The sequence below is a fragment of the Kogia breviceps genome, chromosome 10 (assembly GCF_026419965.1).
Source record: "Kogia breviceps isolate mKogBre1 chromosome 10, mKogBre1 haplotype 1, whole genome shotgun sequence".
NCBI classification, from domain to species: Eukaryota; Metazoa; Chordata; class Mammalia; order Artiodactyla; family Physeteridae; genus Kogia; species Kogia breviceps.
Window position 1 is genome coordinate 76,096,404 of NC_081319.1, and position 20,401 is coordinate 76,116,804.

General features: G+C 51.1%; 2 protein-coding genes across 4 annotated transcripts; both read left to right on the forward strand.

The window, feature by feature from the left end:
- The first annotated feature begins 2,416 nt into the window (after nt 1–2,416).
- On the forward strand, nt 2,417–8,163 carry PTCRA (pre T cell antigen receptor alpha). Its single transcript, XM_059075692.1, has 4 exons — nt 2,417–2,474; nt 5,881–6,201; nt 7,051–7,095; nt 7,697–8,163. Exons 1-4 carry the CDS (start codon nt 2,417–2,419, stop codon nt 8,161–8,163), a joined length of 891 nt encoding a protein of 296 aa, XP_058931675.1.
- A 2,954-nt stretch (nt 8,164–11,117) lies between these two features.
- On the forward strand, nt 11,118–20,022 carry CNPY3 (canopy FGF signaling regulator 3). Of its 3 annotated transcripts, none has more exons than XR_010835102.1 (7): nt 11,124–11,499; nt 15,519–15,642; nt 16,305–16,359; nt 16,463–16,559; nt 18,538–18,660; nt 18,895–19,012; nt 19,345–20,022. XR_010835102.1 is itself a non-coding variant. In XM_067006235.1 (7 exons), the coding sequence occupies exons 1-7, from the start codon at nt 11,325–11,327 to the stop codon at nt 19,566–19,568; spliced, it is 942 nt and encodes a 313-aa protein (XP_066862336.1). In that variant the 5' UTR covers nt 11,124–11,324; the 3' UTR covers nt 19,569–20,022. The 3 variants fall into 3 exon arrangements, 2 of the variants coding, with proteins under 2 accessions (XP_058931674.1, XP_066862336.1); XM_067006235.1 differs by having other exon boundaries at nt 16,437–16,559; XM_059075691.2 differs by lacking the exon at nt 16,305–16,359 and having other exon boundaries at nt 11,118–11,499.
- Nucleotides 20,023–20,401: the final 379 nt, after the last annotated feature.

The following is a 20,401-nucleotide window of genomic DNA, read 5'->3' on the forward strand; positions in this document are numbered from 1 at the left end:
GAGGAGGAATGGAGTGTTTAGTTTTGCAAGAATTCTGGAGATGGATGATGGTGGTGGTTCCACAAGAATGTGAATGTACTTAAGGCCACTGAACTTGAAGTGGTTAAGATGGTAAATTTTGTTATATGTGCTTTACTACAATTTAAAATTTTTTAAGTTAAACAAATCCCCCCCCTCAAAATCACAGAGGCCTTTAAGCCAATTTTAAGGAAATAAGTATGAATTTGGAAAATACTTTATGACCAAAGATATTTATTGCCCCAAACTGGAAAACCCAAATGTCTGAAAGTAAAGGAATGGCTAAATAAACTATAGTACATATGTAGTTTTATGTTTTAATGATGTTTATTTTCCTGATTTAAACAATAATACAGATTCATCATAGAAAATTTAATAAATGAACAATTATAAAGATGAAAATAAAAACTATCCAAAAGCCTAACATGCAGAGATAACCTTTGTTAACATTTGGTCTGCATCCTTCTAAGAATAGTTATATATTTTTTTATACAAAATTGGGTATATATTGTCCATTTAAATTTGCATCCTGTTAGTTTAGACTTTCTGTGTATCTAATTATGTATACAATATATAAAGAAAGGGAGAACATTTATTGACTTCTTACTATGTATAGAGAATAATGCTAGAGCTGCTTCACGGATGATCTTGTTAACTATCCAGAACCCCTCTGAGGTATTATCATTCCCATTGTACAGATGAGGAAATGGAGGATTAGGGAAGTAAGTAATTTGGTGAAAGTCACACAACTCCTGAATGATATAGTCAGGATTGAAAGCCAGGTATTCTGGCTTCACAGCCCACACTCTGAACCAAACTCTCCTCTATATCCCATGTCATTAAACATTCTTTTGAAAACATGTTTTTTAAAGCTGCTGCATAGGGACTTCCCTGGTGGTCCAGTGGTTAAGACTGCGCTCCCAAAACAGGGGGCCCAGGTTTGATCCCTGGTCAAGGAGCTAGATCCAGCATGCCGCAACTAAGAACACATGCAGCCAAATAAATATTTTTTTAAAAAGCTGCTGCATGGGGACTTTCCTGGTGGCGCAGGGGTTAAGAATCCACCTGCCAATGCAGGGGACACGGGTTCCAGCCCAGGTCCGAAAAGATCGCACATTCCATGGAGCAACTAAGCCTGTGTGCCACAACTACTGAAGCCCGCGCGCCTAGAGCCAGTGCTCTGCAACAAGAGAAGCCACTGCAATCAGAAGCATTCACACTGCAACAAAGAGTAGGCCCCACTCACCGCAACAAGAGAAAGCCAGCATATGGCAACGTAGACCAACACAGCCAAAAATAAACAAACAAATAAATAAATAAATAAAATTTTTTAAAAAGCTGCTGCGTAATATTCACTAATATAAATACACCAAACATCATTGAACCCTCTCCTAGCATTGAACAATTAAGTTGTTTCCAATTTCTATTGGTTTTTTAATATAATACTTCAAAGAATATTTTTGTGCATAAATCTTTGTCTTATAATGACTGAATCTCTTATTATTCCCTTAGGGTATATATTTAGATGTAAAGTTTCAGGGTCAAAATAACAGCTACAGATAAAATTTAGTGGAATCACTGAAGATAGAATTTATAAAGTTTTTTGCAGGGAGGGGGCCGTGACCCACGGGAACTTAGTTCCCCAACCAGGGACTAAACCCAGGCCCACGGTAGTGAAGCACCAAGTCCTAACCACTGGACCATCAGGGCATTCCCTAAAAAGTTTATTTTTAAGAAGAGGTTTGATATGACAGGGCAGGGAGTATGTGGGAAATCTCTGAAATTTCTGGTCACTTTTGCTAGAAAATGCTGAAATGGCACTAAAAAATAAATTATATTTAAAAGGGTTGTAACTACATGGAAATAAGTTTATTGGGCTTTTTGGCTACAGTAAGGCCAGCCATCAGAAAACAGTTCAAGCCCTGGCTCTGCCACCTGCCAGCTGTGTGGCCTTGGGAATGTCACTCAATCTCTCTGAGCCTCAGTTGCCTCACCTGTGAAATGGAACTCACAGCTGTTGGCTGGATGGAATGAAGTGCTGTATGTTAAGCCCCTGACCTACTGTCAAGTGCTCTGGATCCTGTAGATGGCAGGGGCAGTGACTGGGAAAAGGCTTTGCACATTGTGAAGTGCTCTTCAGATGGGAGGGGGTGTGGCATCTGACTCCTGGTGTGGTAGTGGCACTCTGAGTCCCCTGGACCCGTGAGAGAGTGAGAGAAGGCTGGGTTTGGGGGCCAGGGTGAAGGTGGGAGGGGCCCCTCACCTGGGGAAACGGCTCCGTGGTGGAGCAGCTGAGATGCAGCTGGGCCTGTGGCCTGCGAGGCAGTCCTGTGGCCGCCTCCTCCCCCAGCGCACAGCCCAGGTCTGCAGTTGGGTCCTGCCTCCTCTCAGGTGGGCCATGCCTGGGACTTGGCTGCTGCTTCTCCTGGCCCTCGGGTGTCCAGCACTGCCCACAGGTGAGCGCCCTCCCTGTGCCCCATTAGTCTGCCCAAGCCTACTCCTTCACTCTGGGCGTCCCTAGGTGTGGGAGGGATGCAGGGAGGCAGGACAGAGGTACCTGGGTCCCCTGGGGAGGGTCTCACCAGAAGCCCATCATCCCCTTCCCCACTGTATTCTACCTCCCAGCTACCTTGCTCTGGGGCCCCCAAGTCCTGCTCCCCTGGAGTCCACAGTGTTGGGAGGAAGGGTACTCACCTCTCAGAGCAAGCTGGACAGGTGTGTATGATGGGGGGGTAGCCTGGCTGTGTTGTGTTATATGGGGTGATGGGGCACGGGCAACATGGTGAGGTCCCACCCTCCTTACTGTCCAGTCTCCTACCCTCAGGGCTCAGGGTGTCTCACGTTCACTCCCAGCTCCCCCTACAAATGGGCTCTCAGAAGTCTCAAGGCCTCAGTGACTTCCCAGTGCATTGACCCCTGACCCCGATCCCAGTCCTCCAAAAATCAAGGCTGGAGACAAAGGAGTTAAATTCTGAGAATTCCAGCTTCATCTAGAAGCTTGTGCATGTTCGCATGTGCACGGTGGGGATAGGTCCTTGCCTTTGAGTTGGGGCATCTCCTTGTTCTAAAGCTGGCTCCCAGTATGTCACCAGCGTGCCCTCTCTAGGGAGATAAACCACACCCATGTGGATCGGGAAGAGCCCATGTCGGGAGGCCTGAGCTCTGGGAAAGAAGCAGCTAGGGTAAGGAGGAGCAATCCTGGGAGGCTTCGTGGAGGAGGTAGATGCTGAACTCAGCTAGGGGAGTGTGTCTCTCTGTACAGCTGAAAAGGCTCAGGAAGTTGAGGGTCCTGGAGCTCATTGCCAGCCTTCTCTCCTCCCTTTGTTTGTGATGCCTTATCAATATTAGTATTGATGATACTTATCTGCCAAGGTGTTTTATATTCATGATTTTTATTCTTCACAGCAATTTTACTGGGCTGGTGTTATTAACCCCATTATATCAATGGGACAATTAAGACTCTAAATTAAGTGGACAAGTCGAGTCAAATCAACTCTGTCTGCGGCCATGTCCCAGGCTTGGTCCACTGTGTCATGTAGCAAATCTTAGTCATCCTTCCAAGTGGGGTGGTCTGTGGGATTTGGAGTCACAGAGGTCTGAATTCAAATCCTGAGCGGGCTACTTACCATACTCCTGCTTCTAGGTCAGTTATTTGACCTTCAAGAAATCTTTTGTGAGGGAATTCCCTGGCAGTCCAGTGGTTAGGATTCCTCTGCAGGGGGCACAGTTTTGATCCCTGGTCAGGGAACTAAGATCCCACATGCCACGTGATGCAGCCAAAAAATAGAAATCTTTTGTGAGCACCACAACACCTCTAAGTCCCCACGAGATTCTATGGCCTCCCTTCCCGGCACCCTCAGGCATTTCTTTAGCTTGGCTGCACCTAACTCATGGTGTGAATTTTTTTTTTTTAATGTATTTATTTCATTTATTTTTGGTTGCGTTGGGTCTTCGTTGTGGCATGCGGGCTTTTCATTGGGGTGGCTTCTCTTGTTGCAGAGCACAGGCTCTAGGCTCGCGGGCTTCAGTAGTTGTGGCTTGAGAGCTCTAGAGCACAGGCTCAGTAGTTGTGGTGCACAGGCTTAGTTGCTCCGCGGCATGCGGGATCTTCCCGAACCAGGGCTCGAACCTGTGTCCCCTGTATCGGCAGGTGGATTCTTTCTTTTTTAATTTATTTTTGGCTGCAGTGGGTCTTCGTTGCTGTGCACGGGCTTTCTCTAGTTGTGGCGAGCAGTGGCTACTCTTTGTTGCGCTGCGTATGCTTCTCATTGCAGTGGCTTCTCTTGTTGCAGAGCACGGGCTCTGGGTGCACGGGCTTCAGTAGGTGTGGCATGCAGGCTTATTAGTTGTGGCTCGTGGGCTAAGAGCGCAGGCTTGGTAGTTGTGGTGCATGGGCTTAGTTGCTCCATCACATGTGGGATCTTCCTGCACCAGGGCTTGAACCTGTGTCCCCTGCATTGGCAGGCAGATTCTTAACCACTGTGCCACCAGGAAAGTCCCTGGCAGGCTGATTCTTAACCACTGCGCCACCAGGGAAGTCCCTTGTTTGTAGGTTTTAACCTTTGAGATTTTATTTATATGAAAAGATATCCAACTGTTCTTTTTCTTTTTGGCCGCACCAAGTGGCTTGTGGTATCTTAGTTCCCCTACCAGGAAGTGAACCCAAGCTATGTCAGTGAAAGCACTGAGTCCTAGCCACTAGCCTGCCAGGGAATTCCCAATGTCCAACTATTCAAAAATAAGATTTTGTTATATATTAAATGAGTCATCTTTACCAAAAAGAATAAGTTTTTGGAAAATCAGGACTATTCTGAAAAATATAGGACAAATGTTTGCAGTACCCACATGACTTTTGTTTTTTTTTAAATTATAAAATAATACAGACATACACTTTATTTTATTTATTTATTTATTTGGCTATGTCGGGTCTTAGTTGCGGCACTCGGGATCTCCGTTGTGGCATGCGGGATCTTTAGTTGCCGCGGTGAACTCTTAGTTGCGGCATGTGGGATCTAGTTCCCTGACTAGGGATCAAGTCCGGGCCCCCTGCATTGGGAGCGCAGACTCTTAGCCACTGGACCACCAGGGAAGTCCCCGGACATACACTTTAAATGGGTGAATTGTATGGTATGTGAATTGTACCTAAACAAAGCTGTTAAAAAATACTACAGACTTACAGAAAAGAACAGAGAATAATACAACAAATAACCATGCATACTCCACTCAGATTAGCAAATAGTTAAAATGTTGCCATATTTGAATCAATGGATGATGGAAGAAAGAACAGATGAGGGACTTCCCTGGTGGTGCAGTGGTTAAGAATCCACTTGCCAATGCAGGGGACACAGGTTCGAGCCCTGGTCCAGGAATATCCCACATGCCGCGCATGCCGCGGAACAACTAAGTCCGTGTGCCACAGCTACTAATCCTGTGCTCTACAGCCCGCGAGCCACAACTACTGCAGCCCGCATGCCTAGAGCCTGTGCTCCACAACAAAGAGAAGCCACTGCAATGAGAAGCCCGGACACCACAACAAAGAGTAGCCCCCGCTCGCCGCAACTAGAGAAAGCCCGCACACAGCAACGAAGACCCAACGCAGACAAAAATAAATAAATAAATAAATAAATTTTTTCAAAAAAGAAAGGATGGATGAATAGATGGGAGAATGTAAGGATGGAGGGAAGGAAGGTGGTTAGATAGGTAAATGCAAGGAGAGAGGGATGGATGAGTGGGTAGAAGGATAGATTGATGGTTGGTGGAAGGATAGATGGAAGGAGAGAAATCCAGAGTGAAGGATGTGAGATGCTGACCTGGGAGGGCATGGACAGATCTAGCCCCCTACAAGTGCATGCTCTCTTGCAGGTGTGGGCAGCACACCCTTCCCCTCTCTGGCCCCACCAATCACACTGCTGGTGGATGGGAAGCAGCAGACTCTTGTGGTTTGCCTGGTCCTCGACGTTGCACCCCCTGGCCTTGAGAGTCCCATCTGGTTCTCAGCTGGGAATGGCAGCTCACTGGATGCCTTCACCTATGGCCCTTCCCCAGCAGCTGATGGCACCTGGACTAGCTTGGCTCAGCTTTCCCTGCCGTCTGAGGACCTGGCAGCCTGGGAGACCTTGGTCTGCCACACTGGACCTCGGACTGGGGACCACAGCCAGAGCACACAGCCTCTACAGCTGTCAGGTGGGGACAGAGCCTGGGCCCCTGTGGTTGCTCCCTGCCCCTTTCACACACTGAAACCAGGATATGGTGGCAGGGAGGGCAGAATCCAGGCCATGGGGGCATGAAGGGCATCTAAGTGCCAACCATCTAGGTGATGTGATGTCTGGGGTCAAAGGAGGGTGGCTTCAGGGCCTTGAGTTCTGGGATTTGAAACAGTGATATCTCATTCAAATCCAGGCTCTGATGCATGACTTCTAAGAGGTAATAATGTCTCCTCCCTCCTAGGTTAATATCTTTCTATGTATACCCAGGGTTAAAGCTATATCACCCTAAATATGATACCCTACCTATTAGAATCAAACAATAATTAAATATTAAGTTGCTATCACTTACTTCTTGTTTATTCTGTGTCAGGCACTATTGTAAACACTTTACACTTATGAAGTAGGTCATATTATTCTCCTCATTTTATAGGTACAGAAAGGTTAAGTAACATGTCCAAAGCCAGCTATTATTATTATTGACCAGATGACTTACTTTCTCTTTTTGAATTATGTTTGTTTTCTCATCCTCCAAATAGGAATGTTTGTTGAATAAATGTACTGCCTTCCAAAGAAGGCTGCTAAGTAAATTGATTCCTTGTCTAAAAGTGCTGAGGCATCTCTAGGGGCAGGAGGACAGCCAGGAGAGAGGGAGATCTGGGCCCCTCAGAGGACTTGCTGCAGATGGGCTCAGGATTCCCACTACTGGTTCATTTGTCCACTTATCCAGTGCTCCAAGAAGAGCTGCCCTGAGCAGGACCAGGGCATAGCACTGGGGTGGAGAGCACAGCCCATCCCAATGACTTACTCCTTTCTCCTTGACTGGCAGGAGAGGCTTCCTCAGCCAGGACTTGCCTCTGGGAGCCTCTCAGGGGTGAGTAACGGGAACCAGGACCTCAGGCCCTGTTGGGCTCTGGGCCTGATGGGTCCCCTCAAGAGGCTGCCTTGCCGGGTTGGGGAACTGGCTAGCCTGGGCCTCTGTCTACCCCTGGGTCAGGTGGGGATAGATCATCTGACCCCAGCATAATTCCTGGACGCCAGTTGAGAAGCACGGGTGAGAGCTAGCAGAAGGGTCCTTGAAGCTCTCCTTGGGCAGCCCAGAGGGATGGTCTCAGCATCCGAGCCTTGGGAGACTCTTGGGAGTCTAGGGAGCCTCGGAAGACAGAGCGGGGGAAAGTCCCACCCCCCGCTGGATGCAGTCATGAGCCAGGTTCTACTTCCCTACCAAACAGAGAAATCTGAGCTGGTGTCTCTCCTCCGCAACCAAATGCTAATTCCTGCCTGGCTTGCATCCCCTGGGTTGCTGGGGAATAAAATTAAATGAAGGCTAGGAAGGTGCGTGTTATTATCACCAGTCATAGGTTAGACACCAGGAAGGACGTCCCCTGGGTTCCCTCTCCTCTGGTGAACCTTCTCGCGTGCGTGGGGCTGAGCGCCAGCCTCTAGGCCGCTCACCGGCTCCTTCTCTCCCGCAGGGACCCGGGGCCAGGCGCTGCGGCTCGGGGCGCTGCGGCTGCTGCTCTTCAAGCTGCTGCTGTTGGATGTGCTTCTGACCTGCAGCCGCTGCCGCGCCCCGCCCGCCGCGGGAGGGGACCCAGCCCGGGCGCCTCGCCCTGGGGACCCCGGGCTCCCCGCGGCCCCGCGGTCGGACCACCTTCTCCTCCCGCAGCCTCCGCCACCGGAAGGATCGCCCGCAGACCCCACCGACTGGATTCGCCGCAATGATGGGTGGCCCACAGGCCGAGGGTTCAGCCTGTCCACCCCGCCGGCGCTGCAGTCCCGGGACGGCCGCTGGGTTCACACCCGCCCTCCGGGTCGGGATCCCAGGAGCCCTGTCTGGGAGGAGGGGCCGCTGGTGCCCAGGGCGTGGTGCTCGGGACCCGCCCCCAGTAATCCTGCCTCTAGCCTTGGAGCGTTTCTCTGCTCTGCCTCCTTCAGCTGACCTGAGCTTCCCCGGGGGCTAGGCTCCGTCTCCCCCCTCAGACTGACGGCTTTCTGAGGGAAAAGGCTTTGTCTCTCCCATCAGATTGGAAGCCCCTTGAGGGTGGTGATTGACCCAGACACTTGGACATTTGAGGTGCTGATAACTGAGAACAATTAAAGGAGAACTTATATGACACAAGCAAATGAAAAATATTTTAACTCCTGTCTGCTCTGGGAGGAGGGAATTTGGTGGATTTACAGGAGGCAGAAATCTGGGAAGGCTTCCTGAGGGTGAGAGCCTGGAAAATGCAGAGTGGGGCTGGGGGTTGGGGTGGATGTGGTCCCAACTCTGTCTCCTTTCCTCATCACCAGGCATGGGGCAAGGCCCCCTCTCTGTCTCCTCACCCTCACCCTGACCTCTCAGAGAGGTCAGGGCGAGGAGCCCAGGAACCCAGGAAGATGGGGCACTGGGCCTGTTGTGAAGTCTTGTACAGACTTGACAGAAAAGAATAGGGCCAGGATTCCAGAGTAACAGGATCATAACCACTGCCAAGAGCACAGATAGTAATTCCAAACTTATACATTATTAATCAATTAAGGGTCATTATTCATTTGACAAATATTCACTAAGCTTCAACTCTGAGCCAGGCACTAAAGAGGTTTTTGTTTCGTTTTGTTTTGTTTCCTAAAGAGGGTTCTTGCACTGATGGAATATGAGGCTCCCACAATGGGGTGCAGCCTGTGTGTCCTCTGTTAATCCAGCTCTTGCAGGAAACCCAGCCTTTTCCAGAGTTTCCTCTCCAGTAATCACCCCAAGAATCTCTGGGTGCATTCATGTGAATCCAGATGTCCCCTGGGGCAGCGCAGGACAGTTCCCTGGATCAATGGCCCTACTTCAGTCTTCCTTCCCCCAAGGTGGCAGTGAGGAACTGTACTCTAACACTCCCCACACACATGGCGCCAGTGACTCCCAGCTTGCCAGAGTCCCTTTGCCCTTTTAGCTACTCTTCCACAAAAGACCTCACCTCTCCTCCACTGTTCATGTCTCACCAGCCTGTAAGGAGATTCTACCAGTTCTTTTTTGGATCCTTCAAGGAGGGAGAGGGCACAACTTCTGGGGAATCAACCTGTCCACCGTCCCCACAGAGCCGGCTCCTTCCCTAACACACAGAATGAGGGAGGGGTAGGCTGGGTGGGGGTGGGGGCGTATCCAGCCATAATCTCAGCATTTCTCCAGCCATTGTCCCTTCCCAGCTCTCAGCCCAGATGTTGAGCCCAGGGCTCCTGCCAAACTAATCTGTGTCTCAGTAAATGTCCTCTCAGAGGCCCTTTTGTTTATTCTGGAAGCAGGCTTCCCTTAGTTTCAGTGCTCCTACTCATCTTGCCCCCCTTCCCCCAATCCTGCCCTGCCCCGGACTCTGAATCCCCACTGTGGCTGGCTTAATGTTATTTCCCAAGAGGGTTCCTGACCAGACTCTTGAACCTCCTCAAGTCTTTTGAAGCCTAGAGAGCATGGAGGACCTCAGGACAATATCCTGACCCTCTACACTGTGGAATTCTACATACTACAGTTCCTGCCTATCCAAAGTGCCTTGTCACCCCCACAGCTGTTTTGAGAAAGAAACTAAGATCAGGGGCTTCCCTGGTGGCACAGTGGTTAAGAATCTGACTGCCAATGCAGGGGACATGGGTTCGAGCCCTGGTCCGGGAAGATCCCACATGCCTGGAAGCAACGAAGCCCATGCGCCACAACTACTGAGCCTGTGCTCTAGAGCCCGTGAGCCACAACTACTGAAGCCTGCACACCGAGAGCCTGTGCTCTGCAACAAGAGAAGCCACCGCAATGAGAAGCCTGTGCACCACAACAGAGAGTAGCCCCCGCTCACCGCAACTAGAGAAAGCCCACATGCAGCCAAAAATAAATAAATTAAATAAATAAATTTTTAAAAATAAGATCAGGAAATGACAAGTCAATGGACTGAGCATCAGTCCTTTAAAGTCTTTATAAAATAGCATAAATATCCAACCTCTAGGAAGGAAACAAGAGGTACCGGGAAACACAGATTTATGGACAAAAATGGAATTTGCAGACAACCTCCCAGAGAAGCAGCCTTGGTCTGTGCGTGTCCATAGAACACTGAGCTCAGAGGCAGCCTGAAGCGGCCCCAAAGACCCAGAGAGTCCTCCTCTTGATGACACAGCACAAGGGGGTTTCACTGAGCAACTCCTTGTGCTAGGCACCCTGTTGCTGGGGAGGTGGAAGGGAAATCAATCATTCATTAGCCAAGTCCCTACCTTGTGGGAGCTCAGAATCCAAAGAAATAAACAATAGGCCAGAAAAGGGAGCCAGATTACACACTAAAAAGAAAATTATTACATGAACTTTTTACAATCTGCTCAATAAACTTTAATTCTATTAACCCGTTTGAGCGTCGCAGGAACAGGCAAGTCTTGAAGAGCAGCTAGGAGGATCACTTTGTCATCATACAGATAAAAACTGAGGCTCAGGGAGGAAATGATTTGTTCTAGTTCTCACTGGGACAAATCTAGGGTTAGTGGGCCCTAAGAAAGCTGCTTGAAGGCTGGGGACTCTTTGAATCGTCCAGGTCTCATCCACAGCGCCTACCAGAGTGACTGGCAATTAGAACAATAACAACAGCAGCAATAGTAATAATAAAATTTAAAAACTGGTGCTCAGTAAGTACTAGCTTCATAATGACCCCAGGGGAGAAACGACATGCAAGGAGGCGGAGAAGGCAGTGAAGACTGTCTTTCCCATACCTTTCAGGACCAGGGCGCTGCTTCCTCTCCCCTAGCCCGGGTCCTCCAGCCCCGCCCAGAGCCTCCGTTATCAGATGGGAAAACATGTTGCCATAGGTCACTGAGGGCACCATCCGCTCTCTCATTGGCCGAGGCCGAAAAAAGATCGTCCTCCCTTTCGCTAGAAGGCAAACCCCGAAAAGCCCATTGGCTGCCTAGTCCGCGGGCCTCCGTCGGCTCTGGGGGCCGGACGAGGCGGCCTGAAGCGGGAGCAGGCTGCGGGGGGCGGGGGGGGGCTCCCCGTTGTCCTGGTTACGCCGAGGCAAGTGTGCAGTCCCGGAAGCGACTCCGGGGAGCTGCCTCGCTCGCGCAGCCGGAGGAAGCGCAGCCGGGTCCGCTCGGGTCGGGTCCGGCTGGGCCATGGAGCCGTTACCTGAGCCCGCGTCCCGGCTCCGGCCCGGTCCCAGGCCCCGCTGTCTTCTGCTTCTCCCCTTGCTATTGCTGCTGCTGGTACTCCTGGCGGCCCCGGAGCTGGGCCCGAGGCAGGCCCGAGCAGAGGAGACCGACTGGGTTCGACTGCCCAGCAAATGCGAAGGTGAGGGGGCGGGGCTTGCGGAGAAGCGTCGGGGGATCCGAAAGTCCTGGGCTCTACAGCGGATCTCCACTCCCGGAACCTGCCATGTGCCTGGCCCTGTGCTGGACGTTGGCGACACAGGGGCGGGTGAGAGTTCAGGTCTCAGTGCACTTGGAGCTCAGAAATCGGTGAAAACAAGCACTTATAGTCGGGGTAGTAGATGCCGTGATAGGGGAGGCACAGAACTTTGGGGGCTGGGTGAGGAGCATCTAAATCTAGCCCAGAGATGGGGGGAAAGGCTTCGTCCAGGAAGCCCTGAATGATTAGGAGTTAGCCGGGTGAAGAGAAGTGAAGCCACAGATGGAGAGGCCTACAAGCAAAGGACAAGTTTGAGGAACTGAAAAGATCCATATGACTGGTCTTGGGGGAAGAAGAGCTTGAGACGCTCCCTTTGTGCCCTCAGCGCAATCTACTTTGTGTTATTGGAAGTCTCCCCCACTAGCTGTGAGCTCCTTGAGGGCAGCGACCTTGGCTCAGATAGCTATTCACACAGTGCCTAGTAGGCACCCAGTAGTTGTATTTGGAATAAGTATGAGTGAAGGGGGGAGGGGGCTCTGTGGGTGTGTGTGGAGGGGGGAGGAGGGTCTGAGGCCGAAGGGGTCACTTTAGGAGAAGAAGAGAGCCTGGGGGAACTTCGTGAGGGAGGAAGATTTTAGGAATATGGGAAAAGAGTGAATCCCAAAGGCCTCCCAAGGTGGAGGTGTGGCACTGGAGAGAGAGAGAAGGAGAGGGAGTGGGAAAGAGAGAAAAGAGCATCAGCACACAAACCAGTGATTCAGGACTGGGAAAGGCCTACCTTTTTTTTCCCTCCCCTCCATTTCTCAGTTTCCTCCTCAGGCCTTTACACCCACTCTTTCCTTGTCCCCTCCCTAACCCTAGCCCCCCACGAAAGTTGGCTTTAAATCTGTTGCATCCTAATACAAAGGGTACGGTCGGCCAGAGGTTCCCCAAGCACTGGGAAGTGGGGGTAGTTTGGAAGGCATAATCTTTTTGTTTGAGAGATTAAAGGTGAGATGCTTCAGAGATGAGCTGACCTCACTGGTTGGCCTCCCAATGTGGATTCTAGCCTCTACTTTCTCCCTCACTGCTTTGAATAGACAGAGGGTTATGATGCCTTACTTTCACTCTTCTTTTAGTCATAGCCAACATCTTTTGGGGGTTTCAGTTCCCCTTCTCATTTCCTATCTTATTCTAATACCAAAGAGCCCTTACTGTTTCTCTTATTATTCTCATAGCCTAAGAAGCTCACATTTCTTTTCCTTAGACTCATAATAGCACAGAGCTAGCAAAGCTCTTTAGATCATTCTAGTCCAACCTGATTTTGTAGGTAATTAATAAAAATAATTTTAAAGGGATTTTCAGTCATAGGATGGCTTGGCAAACTCCAACCCTTAGGCTCCTCTTAATCATGTATATTTACTTTTACTTATCACTGTGACATCTTTGGTATTAAATGCTGACTATCTGGCCAACAAATCCTGCCTCCTGGCTCAGTAGCCTGAGTGGAAGAGGCCTTGGCACAGAGGAAGGAGAACCTGCCCAGAAAAAAGTGGGTGGGTGTCCATGAGGATCTGGGGTCTGTGCCATGAGTCTCCTCCAAGTCTGGCTCTGGGTGGGACCCCCAGAGGGGGTCTTGAAGAGGTAAGGTTTGGAAGAGTTGGGCAGCAAGGTTGTGGTTGATGGGTATAAGAGAGATGAGTTGATGGGTTCCAACCTCCAGGGCCTGGCATACTGCATGTTGAGGGTGTGGAAGAGGGGGGCACAGGATCCAGAAAAATGATGAGCTTGCACACAGTACAGAAGAGGGGAGGGAGCCCAGATGGTCCTGGATGGAGAGCCAGGGAGGAGAGACACCCTCAGTTCATTGCAGACTCTGAGGTCACTGGCTTACATTTTGGAATTTTCATGTGTTCCAAGTTCTCCAAGCCATCTATTCATGCACATGTTATAAAATTTCACCAAACAAGCCTGCAGGGGATTTATTTGTTTCAGTAGTAAGTTGGTTTTCTACCCAACTCTGCTGTGGGTGTTATAACAACGCTGATGGCATTTAGCCTGCAGACCATGTTCCACTCGGAGACATCAGGAGCTGCTCGAGTACCAGCACAGTCTCTCTGAGCAATATTTATCAAGTATCCAACACATACAAAGTCTAAGACTAGAGGAATAAAGAAAAAAATCCAGTACATCATCCTCATTTTGAGTGCCCTTGTAGTCGAATCAGAGAGACACATGAAATGACTCAGGCCCTTAGTGAGAGCATGGATCCTGCAGAGTCTCAGAATGAAATCAAGAGCAGGTGGGATTCATCCAGAAGGGCTTTCTGGGGGAGGAGGTTTTTTTGTTTGTTTTTGGTTTTGTTTTGCGGTACGGGCCTCTCACTGTTGTGGCCTCTCCCTTTGTGGAGCACAGGCTCCGGACGCGCAGGCTCAGCGGCCACGGCTCAGGGGCCCAGCTGCTCTGCGGCATGTGGGGTCTTACTGGACCCCGGGGCACGAACCCGTGTCCCCTTCATCGGCAGACGGACTCTCAACCACCGCGCCACCAGGGAAGCCCAAGGGGGAGGAGGTTTTTAAGGTGAGATTAGGAGAATGGACAGACAACCCCTGAAGGGGGGCATCATGCACTTTCCTGAAGCCCCAGGCACTGCCCACTTTCAGTGGTAGCACTCCTAATGCAATGATAATTATTTGTTTACACTTCTCTCTGCTCCATTAGACTGAGTATCTGGAAGGAAGGGACCTTGTTTATGTCTGTGTATCCCCAGGCAGTGCCTGACACACAGGAGTTGCTTAATAACTGTTCAAGGAAGCGTAAGAGGAAATGAGAAAATAAATGAACAAAAACAGTAGAAACAGACCTGTGGGGGGAATGGAGCAAATTAACTTGGTAGGAATAGAGAGCTGGTGTTGGAACAACATATGAAATTAAGAAATAAAACAGCCATGAAAGACATTTTGGGGGCTTCCCTGGTGGCGCAGTGGTTAAGAATCTGCCTGCCAATGCAGGGGACATGGGTTTGAGCCCTGGTTCAGGAAGATCCCACATGCCGTGGGATGTGCACCGCAACTACTGAGCCTGTGCCCTAGAGCCTGCGAGCCACAACTACTGAGCCCGTGAGCCTAGAGCCCGTGCTCTGCAACAAGAGAAGCTGCCGCAATGAGGCGCCCGCACACCGCAACGAAGAGTAGCCCCCCCCCCCGCTCACCACAACTAGAGAAAGCCTGCACGAAGCAAAGAAGGAGACCCAACACAGCCAAAAATAAATAAATTAACTTAAATTTTTAAAAAATAAATAAAAAATTTTAAAAAGACATTTGGGGAACAACTGGGGAAATTTGAATATGGACTGAGTATTAGATGATACTGGAATTGTTGTTAATCTTCCGAGTATGGTGATTTTTATGGTTAGGTAGGAGAAGGTCCTTGTTCTCAAGAGATGCATGATGACTTGTTTAGGAGTGAAGTAAGTCTACTTACTTTCAAAATGGTTTAGCAAAAACAATGTATATTGTTGATATCTATTATTATCACATTGCTTTGTATTATATATTGGGGAGAGAGTGTGATAAATGACTAAGGACTGTTTTTTTGTTTGTTTGTTTTTACTAACTGTTCACTGTGAGTGGAAGGTATATAGTTATTCATTGTACTCTATCAGCATTTCAGCTTTTCTATATGTTTGAACATTTTTTAAGTAAAATAAATGATTGTGGGGGTGGAGAGCAGGAAGGAGCTGGGAGAAATGAAGCCAGTAGGAATAAGGGCCAAGAGTGGACAGGGGCAGTGGATCTTGGATCCCGCTTTCACCTGCTGAGCTCCATTTGGTGGTCTGGTGCTAACTGCTTTCTCTGCCCCAAGTACTGACTCAACCCAATCTGGGAGAGGCGTCCACTTGAGTCTGTTCTGCTGGGAGCCAGCTCCCATCAAAGGCTCAGATGCACTCAGTAGGCTGTGCTGTGTGTGTCTCCTTCCCCCAGTGTGTAAATACGTCGCGGTGGAGCTGAAGTCAGCCTTTGAGGAAACTGGCAAGACCAAGGAAGTGATTGACATGGGCTATGGCATCCTGGACCGGAAGACCTCAGGAGTCAAATACACCAAGTCGTAAGTGAAGTGGTAGGGAGGGGGGCACTGGCCTGGTCTGCTTTGTTCCTCGAGGCATCAGCAGCTTGAAGTTCCCTTCTCCCTTCTGGCTAGGCAGACCCACCAAAGGGAGGCAGCTCTAACTGAGACCTAAGTTTGCCCACTGGTTCTATCCCCAACTAATTATGTGGCCTTCATAAATCCCTGAATGCCTCTGGGCGTCACATTCCTCATCTGTAAAAGCAAGACTGTTGGACCTTATCAGTGATTCCCAGGCTCTTGGATTTTATGGGTTAATTTTTTAAAATATAGGATTACTGGGGAATTCCCTAGTGGTCCAGTGGTTAGGACTGGGCACTTTCACTGCCATGGCCCGGGTTCAATCCCTGGTCAGGGAACTAAGATCCCTCAAGCCTCGCAGCATGGCCTAAGGAAAAAAAAAAAAGATTACCAACTTTTAACTCCGCCAGGTATAAATATTAAAAACAAACCAAAAAACACTTCCATCAACTGTGATCATCCTTTCAAAATGAAGTGATATCTTAACATCAAACTTTAATACATTTTGCTTTATTTTTTAAAAACCTACTGAATCATTTAGCTTTATTAAAACAAAACAAAACAAAACAAAACTTCCTTCCCGTAGAGCTGTTAAAATTGTGTCTCTCTGGTCTGTGTTCCAGCATGTCAGAGCCCCCCCAGATGACCTATCTTCCTTCCAGCTCTGCCTTCCCGTTGGTGAGATGTGCAGGTGTTGGGGTAGCAGGGCTGGAGGGACGGACCACTGATCCACAGGGGTGAGGAGGGGAACTCAGGCCCTCTTGTGCTGCTGTCTCGGCAGGGACTTACGGTTAATCGAAGTCACTGAGACCATTTGCAAGCGGCTCCTGGACTACAGCCTACACAAGGAGAGGACCGGCAGCAACCGATTTGCCAAGGTTCGGTTTGTGCTGGCCCTTCATCCCCACCGGGGCTGGGTTGCATGTTTAAGTGTTTCTGCTGCTCTGGCTGCCACTGGAAGATCGTGCCCTGGGAGCATCCCTCCTCGGTCTCTCCCCGTTCTTCATCCATTGCTGTTGGCACCCCTCCCCTCCTGAGCGGCCTGACTTTTCAGTGGCAGTGGGCACATCCCTGATGGTCTGGGCCTGCCCATTGGGGTCCTGCCTCAGTCCCAGTCAGAAATGCTCCTGGGTGGCAGCCCCCTCGGAGGCCTAAGCACTTGCACAGGGAGAACTCAGGCTGTGCCGGATTGTGAGGGTTTAGAGGAGATGTCAGAAGACTCTTGGGGGGCGGTGACTGCCACGTCCCTCCTCTGGGCCCACAGGGCCCCTACGTGGACCTCCATCATGGTGCCTTTGTGACATTTATTGTACTTGCTGCGTACACGAATGCTTCTCTCCCTGGAGAATGAGCTTTCTTGCAACAAGGCCCATGTTTCTTTGTCTCGGCATCTTCCATGTTTGGTAGGAGAGTTGTCTCCCACATTTCTCCACCTAAGTACCCTTATAGCAAAGGAGAGGCAACAGAAATCCCTGGGAAACCTAGAGGAATAGTATCAAACCACAGAAGTCTTAGGTTTTATCTTTATAATTGGTGTTAATGTTGTACTTGGTAATAAATCCATGTTTAATGTAAAAATGTTTAACATTTTCCGTAGCAAAAAAATTAGAGCCAACCTAACCATTCACCAGTAGGGGAGTGGTTAAATAAATCAGTGTGGCCATTCAGTAGACCATTTTGCAAAGTGTAAAACGAAGAATGAGATAGCTTTTTATGAACTGAACTAAGATCATCTCCAAAGTATATTATTAAGTGAAAAAGGCAAGGTGCCGAACGGTGTGTATGATACATACTGCTGCTTGTGTAAAAAGTGTGGGGGCTTCCCTGATGGCTCAGTGGTTGAGAGTCCGCCTACCGATGCGGGGGACACGGGTTCGTGCCCCGGTCCGGGAAGATCCCACATGCTGCGGAGCGGCTGGGCCCGTGAGCCATGGCCGCTGAGCCTGCGCGTCCGGAGCCTGTGCTCCGCAATGGGAGAGGCCACGACAGTGAGAGGCCCGCGTACCGCAAAAAAAAAAAAAAAAAGTGGGGGTGGAAGAGAGGATATGTTTGTGTGTATATTTGCGTATATTTGCTTCTAGTCATGTGCATGATCTCTGGAAAGACAGAGGAGAAATAGATAGTGTGTTGTCTCCATGGAGAAGAATATTTTTTACGCAACCAGGAGTCCTCCCTGCTTCGCCTGTGCCTCTTCCCCTCAAGGAAAGACAAGGAAGGCCATAGGAAGAACCCAAAGCAGGGAGTGGGCCTGGATATGGGGGAGGCCACAGTGAGGGGGAAGAGCCAAGACCAACTTATTTCCTGGAAAAGGAGTATTTGTCCAAAGGGCCTGAGGGCAACAGCAGACTTTTTTGGTTATGGGGTTTTTTATAAATTTATTTATTTTTGTCTGTGTTGGGTCTTCGTTGATGCGCACGGGCTTTCTCTAGTTGCAGCGAGAGGGGGCTGCTCTTCTTTGCGGTATGCCGGCTTCTCATTGCGGTGGCTTCTCTTGTTGCAGGCTCAGTAGTTGTGGCACATGGGCTTAGTTGCTCCGCGGCATGTAGGATCTTCCCAGACCAGGGCTTGAACATGTGTCCCCTGCATTGGCAGGCAGATTCCCAACCACTGAGCCACCAGGGAAGCCCCAGCAGACCTTTTGGAAAGGAGGAGTGTGGGGAGGCAGGACAGGGCGTGTGTGTGGAGGGGTTGTGGGATGCAGGCTTCAAAGAGGGGAGGGGAAGGTCAGGACAAGTGTGAGAAGCTATAGGGGGTTCTTGACTTCCAGCTGGGTCCTTGGGCCTCCAGCTCCACCTGGAGAGGAGGAGGCAGGGAGAGGAAGGGTCTCTGCCTCTCATGTCCGGTCGCCTCTTCCAGGGCATGTCGGAGACCTTTGAGACGCTACACAACCTGGTGCACAAAGGGGTCAAGGTGGTGATGGACATCCCCTACGAGCTGTGGAACGAGACCTCTGCAGAGGTGGCTGACCTCAAGAAGCAGGTACGGGCCCTTCGGCCCTCAGAGGCGGCTGTGCCCCACAGAGCTGGGTGGTGGTGGGTCCTTGGCCGAGGAAGGCCACCAGGAGCTGGGGGACCATGGTCAAGTCGTTTCGCCCGTCTGGCTGCAGCCTCCTCGGGAATCAGCCACCAGCCTCGTGGGTGGCGGGGCTCGGCTGGGCTCCTCTGGGAGAAGTCGGCGCCGGGCTTTGCCAACGCGAGGCGTTGTGGTTAACAGTGCGACGTGCTGGTGGAGGAGTTTGAGGAGGTGATCGAGGACTGGTACAGGAACCACCAGGAAGAGGACCTGACTCAGTTCCTCTGCGCCAATCACGTGCTGAAGGGCAAGGATACCAGTGAGTCTGAGGGCACGTCGTCGGCCCTCGATTGTGTTGTTTGCCTCCTCCTCAGGGGAGTTGGGTAGGGGGAGGACTGAAAAGAAATAAGAAATGGGGGGAAAAAAAAGAAAGGGGGGCATCGTAGCATCTGTCCTCAGGGAGCTGGATGGGACAGGGTGGGGTCAAGGCCTGACGCACCCGGTGCAGAGTAACGTGCGGATGCCTCAGATGCCCCAAAACGGGCCTGGGGTCACAGCAAGGCAGAGCTGGGACCCGTTCCAGTCGCCGCCTCCAGTGGCTCCGCAGCCAGCAAAGCAGTCTGTTGACGGTGTCTCTCGTCTTTGCCCCAGGCTGCCTGGCAGAGCGGTGGTCTGGCAAGAAGGGGGACACAGCTGCTCTGGGGGGGAAGAAATCCAAGAAGAAGAGCGGCCGGGCCAAGGCCTCAGGTGGCGTCGGCAGTGGCAGCAAACAGAGGAAGGAGCTGGGTGGCCTCGAGGGAGACCCCAGCCCCGAGGAGGACGAGGGCATCCAGAAGGCTTCCCCCCTCACCCGCGGCCCCCCCGAGGAGCTCTGAGCCTAACTCAGCGCTCCTGCTGACCCAGAGCCCTGACCTGGGAGCTGAAGGTTCTGGGCCCCGGCTCTGGCAGACAGAGCGGCACCGGGCTTCAGCTGTGCCTGCCTGGGCTGTGCCTCTTCCTGCCGCAGACGGACTCCAGCCCTGGAAGAACTTAGATCAGCTGCAAGCAGCCCAGGCCGGCCTGTTCCTCTCCTGACCCAGACTTCAGGCGGGCTCTGTGCTCTCAGGACTGCCCAGGACTCCAGTGTGAACTCGGGCAGGCAGGTGTCGAGCTGGGCCACGGGACTGGGGCTCCAGAGCCCCGCACCCCCTCGCTCCTCCGGCACTGACACCGGGAAGCAAGACTGAGGCCCCAGCTCCTCCTCTCTGCACCCACCCCTCCTGTGGACACCTTGCACTCTGCCCGGCCCTCCCCAGGGCTCACAGAGTAAAAACCTTTCGGCCTTTTTCATTTGGATTTCTGAGTCCTTTTCAGCCCCTCAGAGGGGCCTGCAGACCCCTGTGGCGCTCTTCCCTGCCCCTCACCTTCCAGCCTTGGGGGCTGAGGATGGGAGGCTGTTCCCATCCTCCCATCACTGAGGCCGAACCGGCTGACTGTAGGGAAAGCAAGTGCAGGGAGGGCCCGGGGGGGCTGGGGCGAGGGGTGGGCCTTGGGTATGCGGTGGAGCCAGGCACAGTGCTCCGGTGCTGCCCCTCAGCTGCTCTTGGTCTCCCCGAGCCCCCCAGGCTGGGAGGGGCCTCACTTGTGCCCTGGCACCTGGCTGCCCTCATGCCTTCCCTTCCTCCCGCCTCTCCTCTCCCCGCCACCAAGGCCTTCCCGTTGGTTGTGT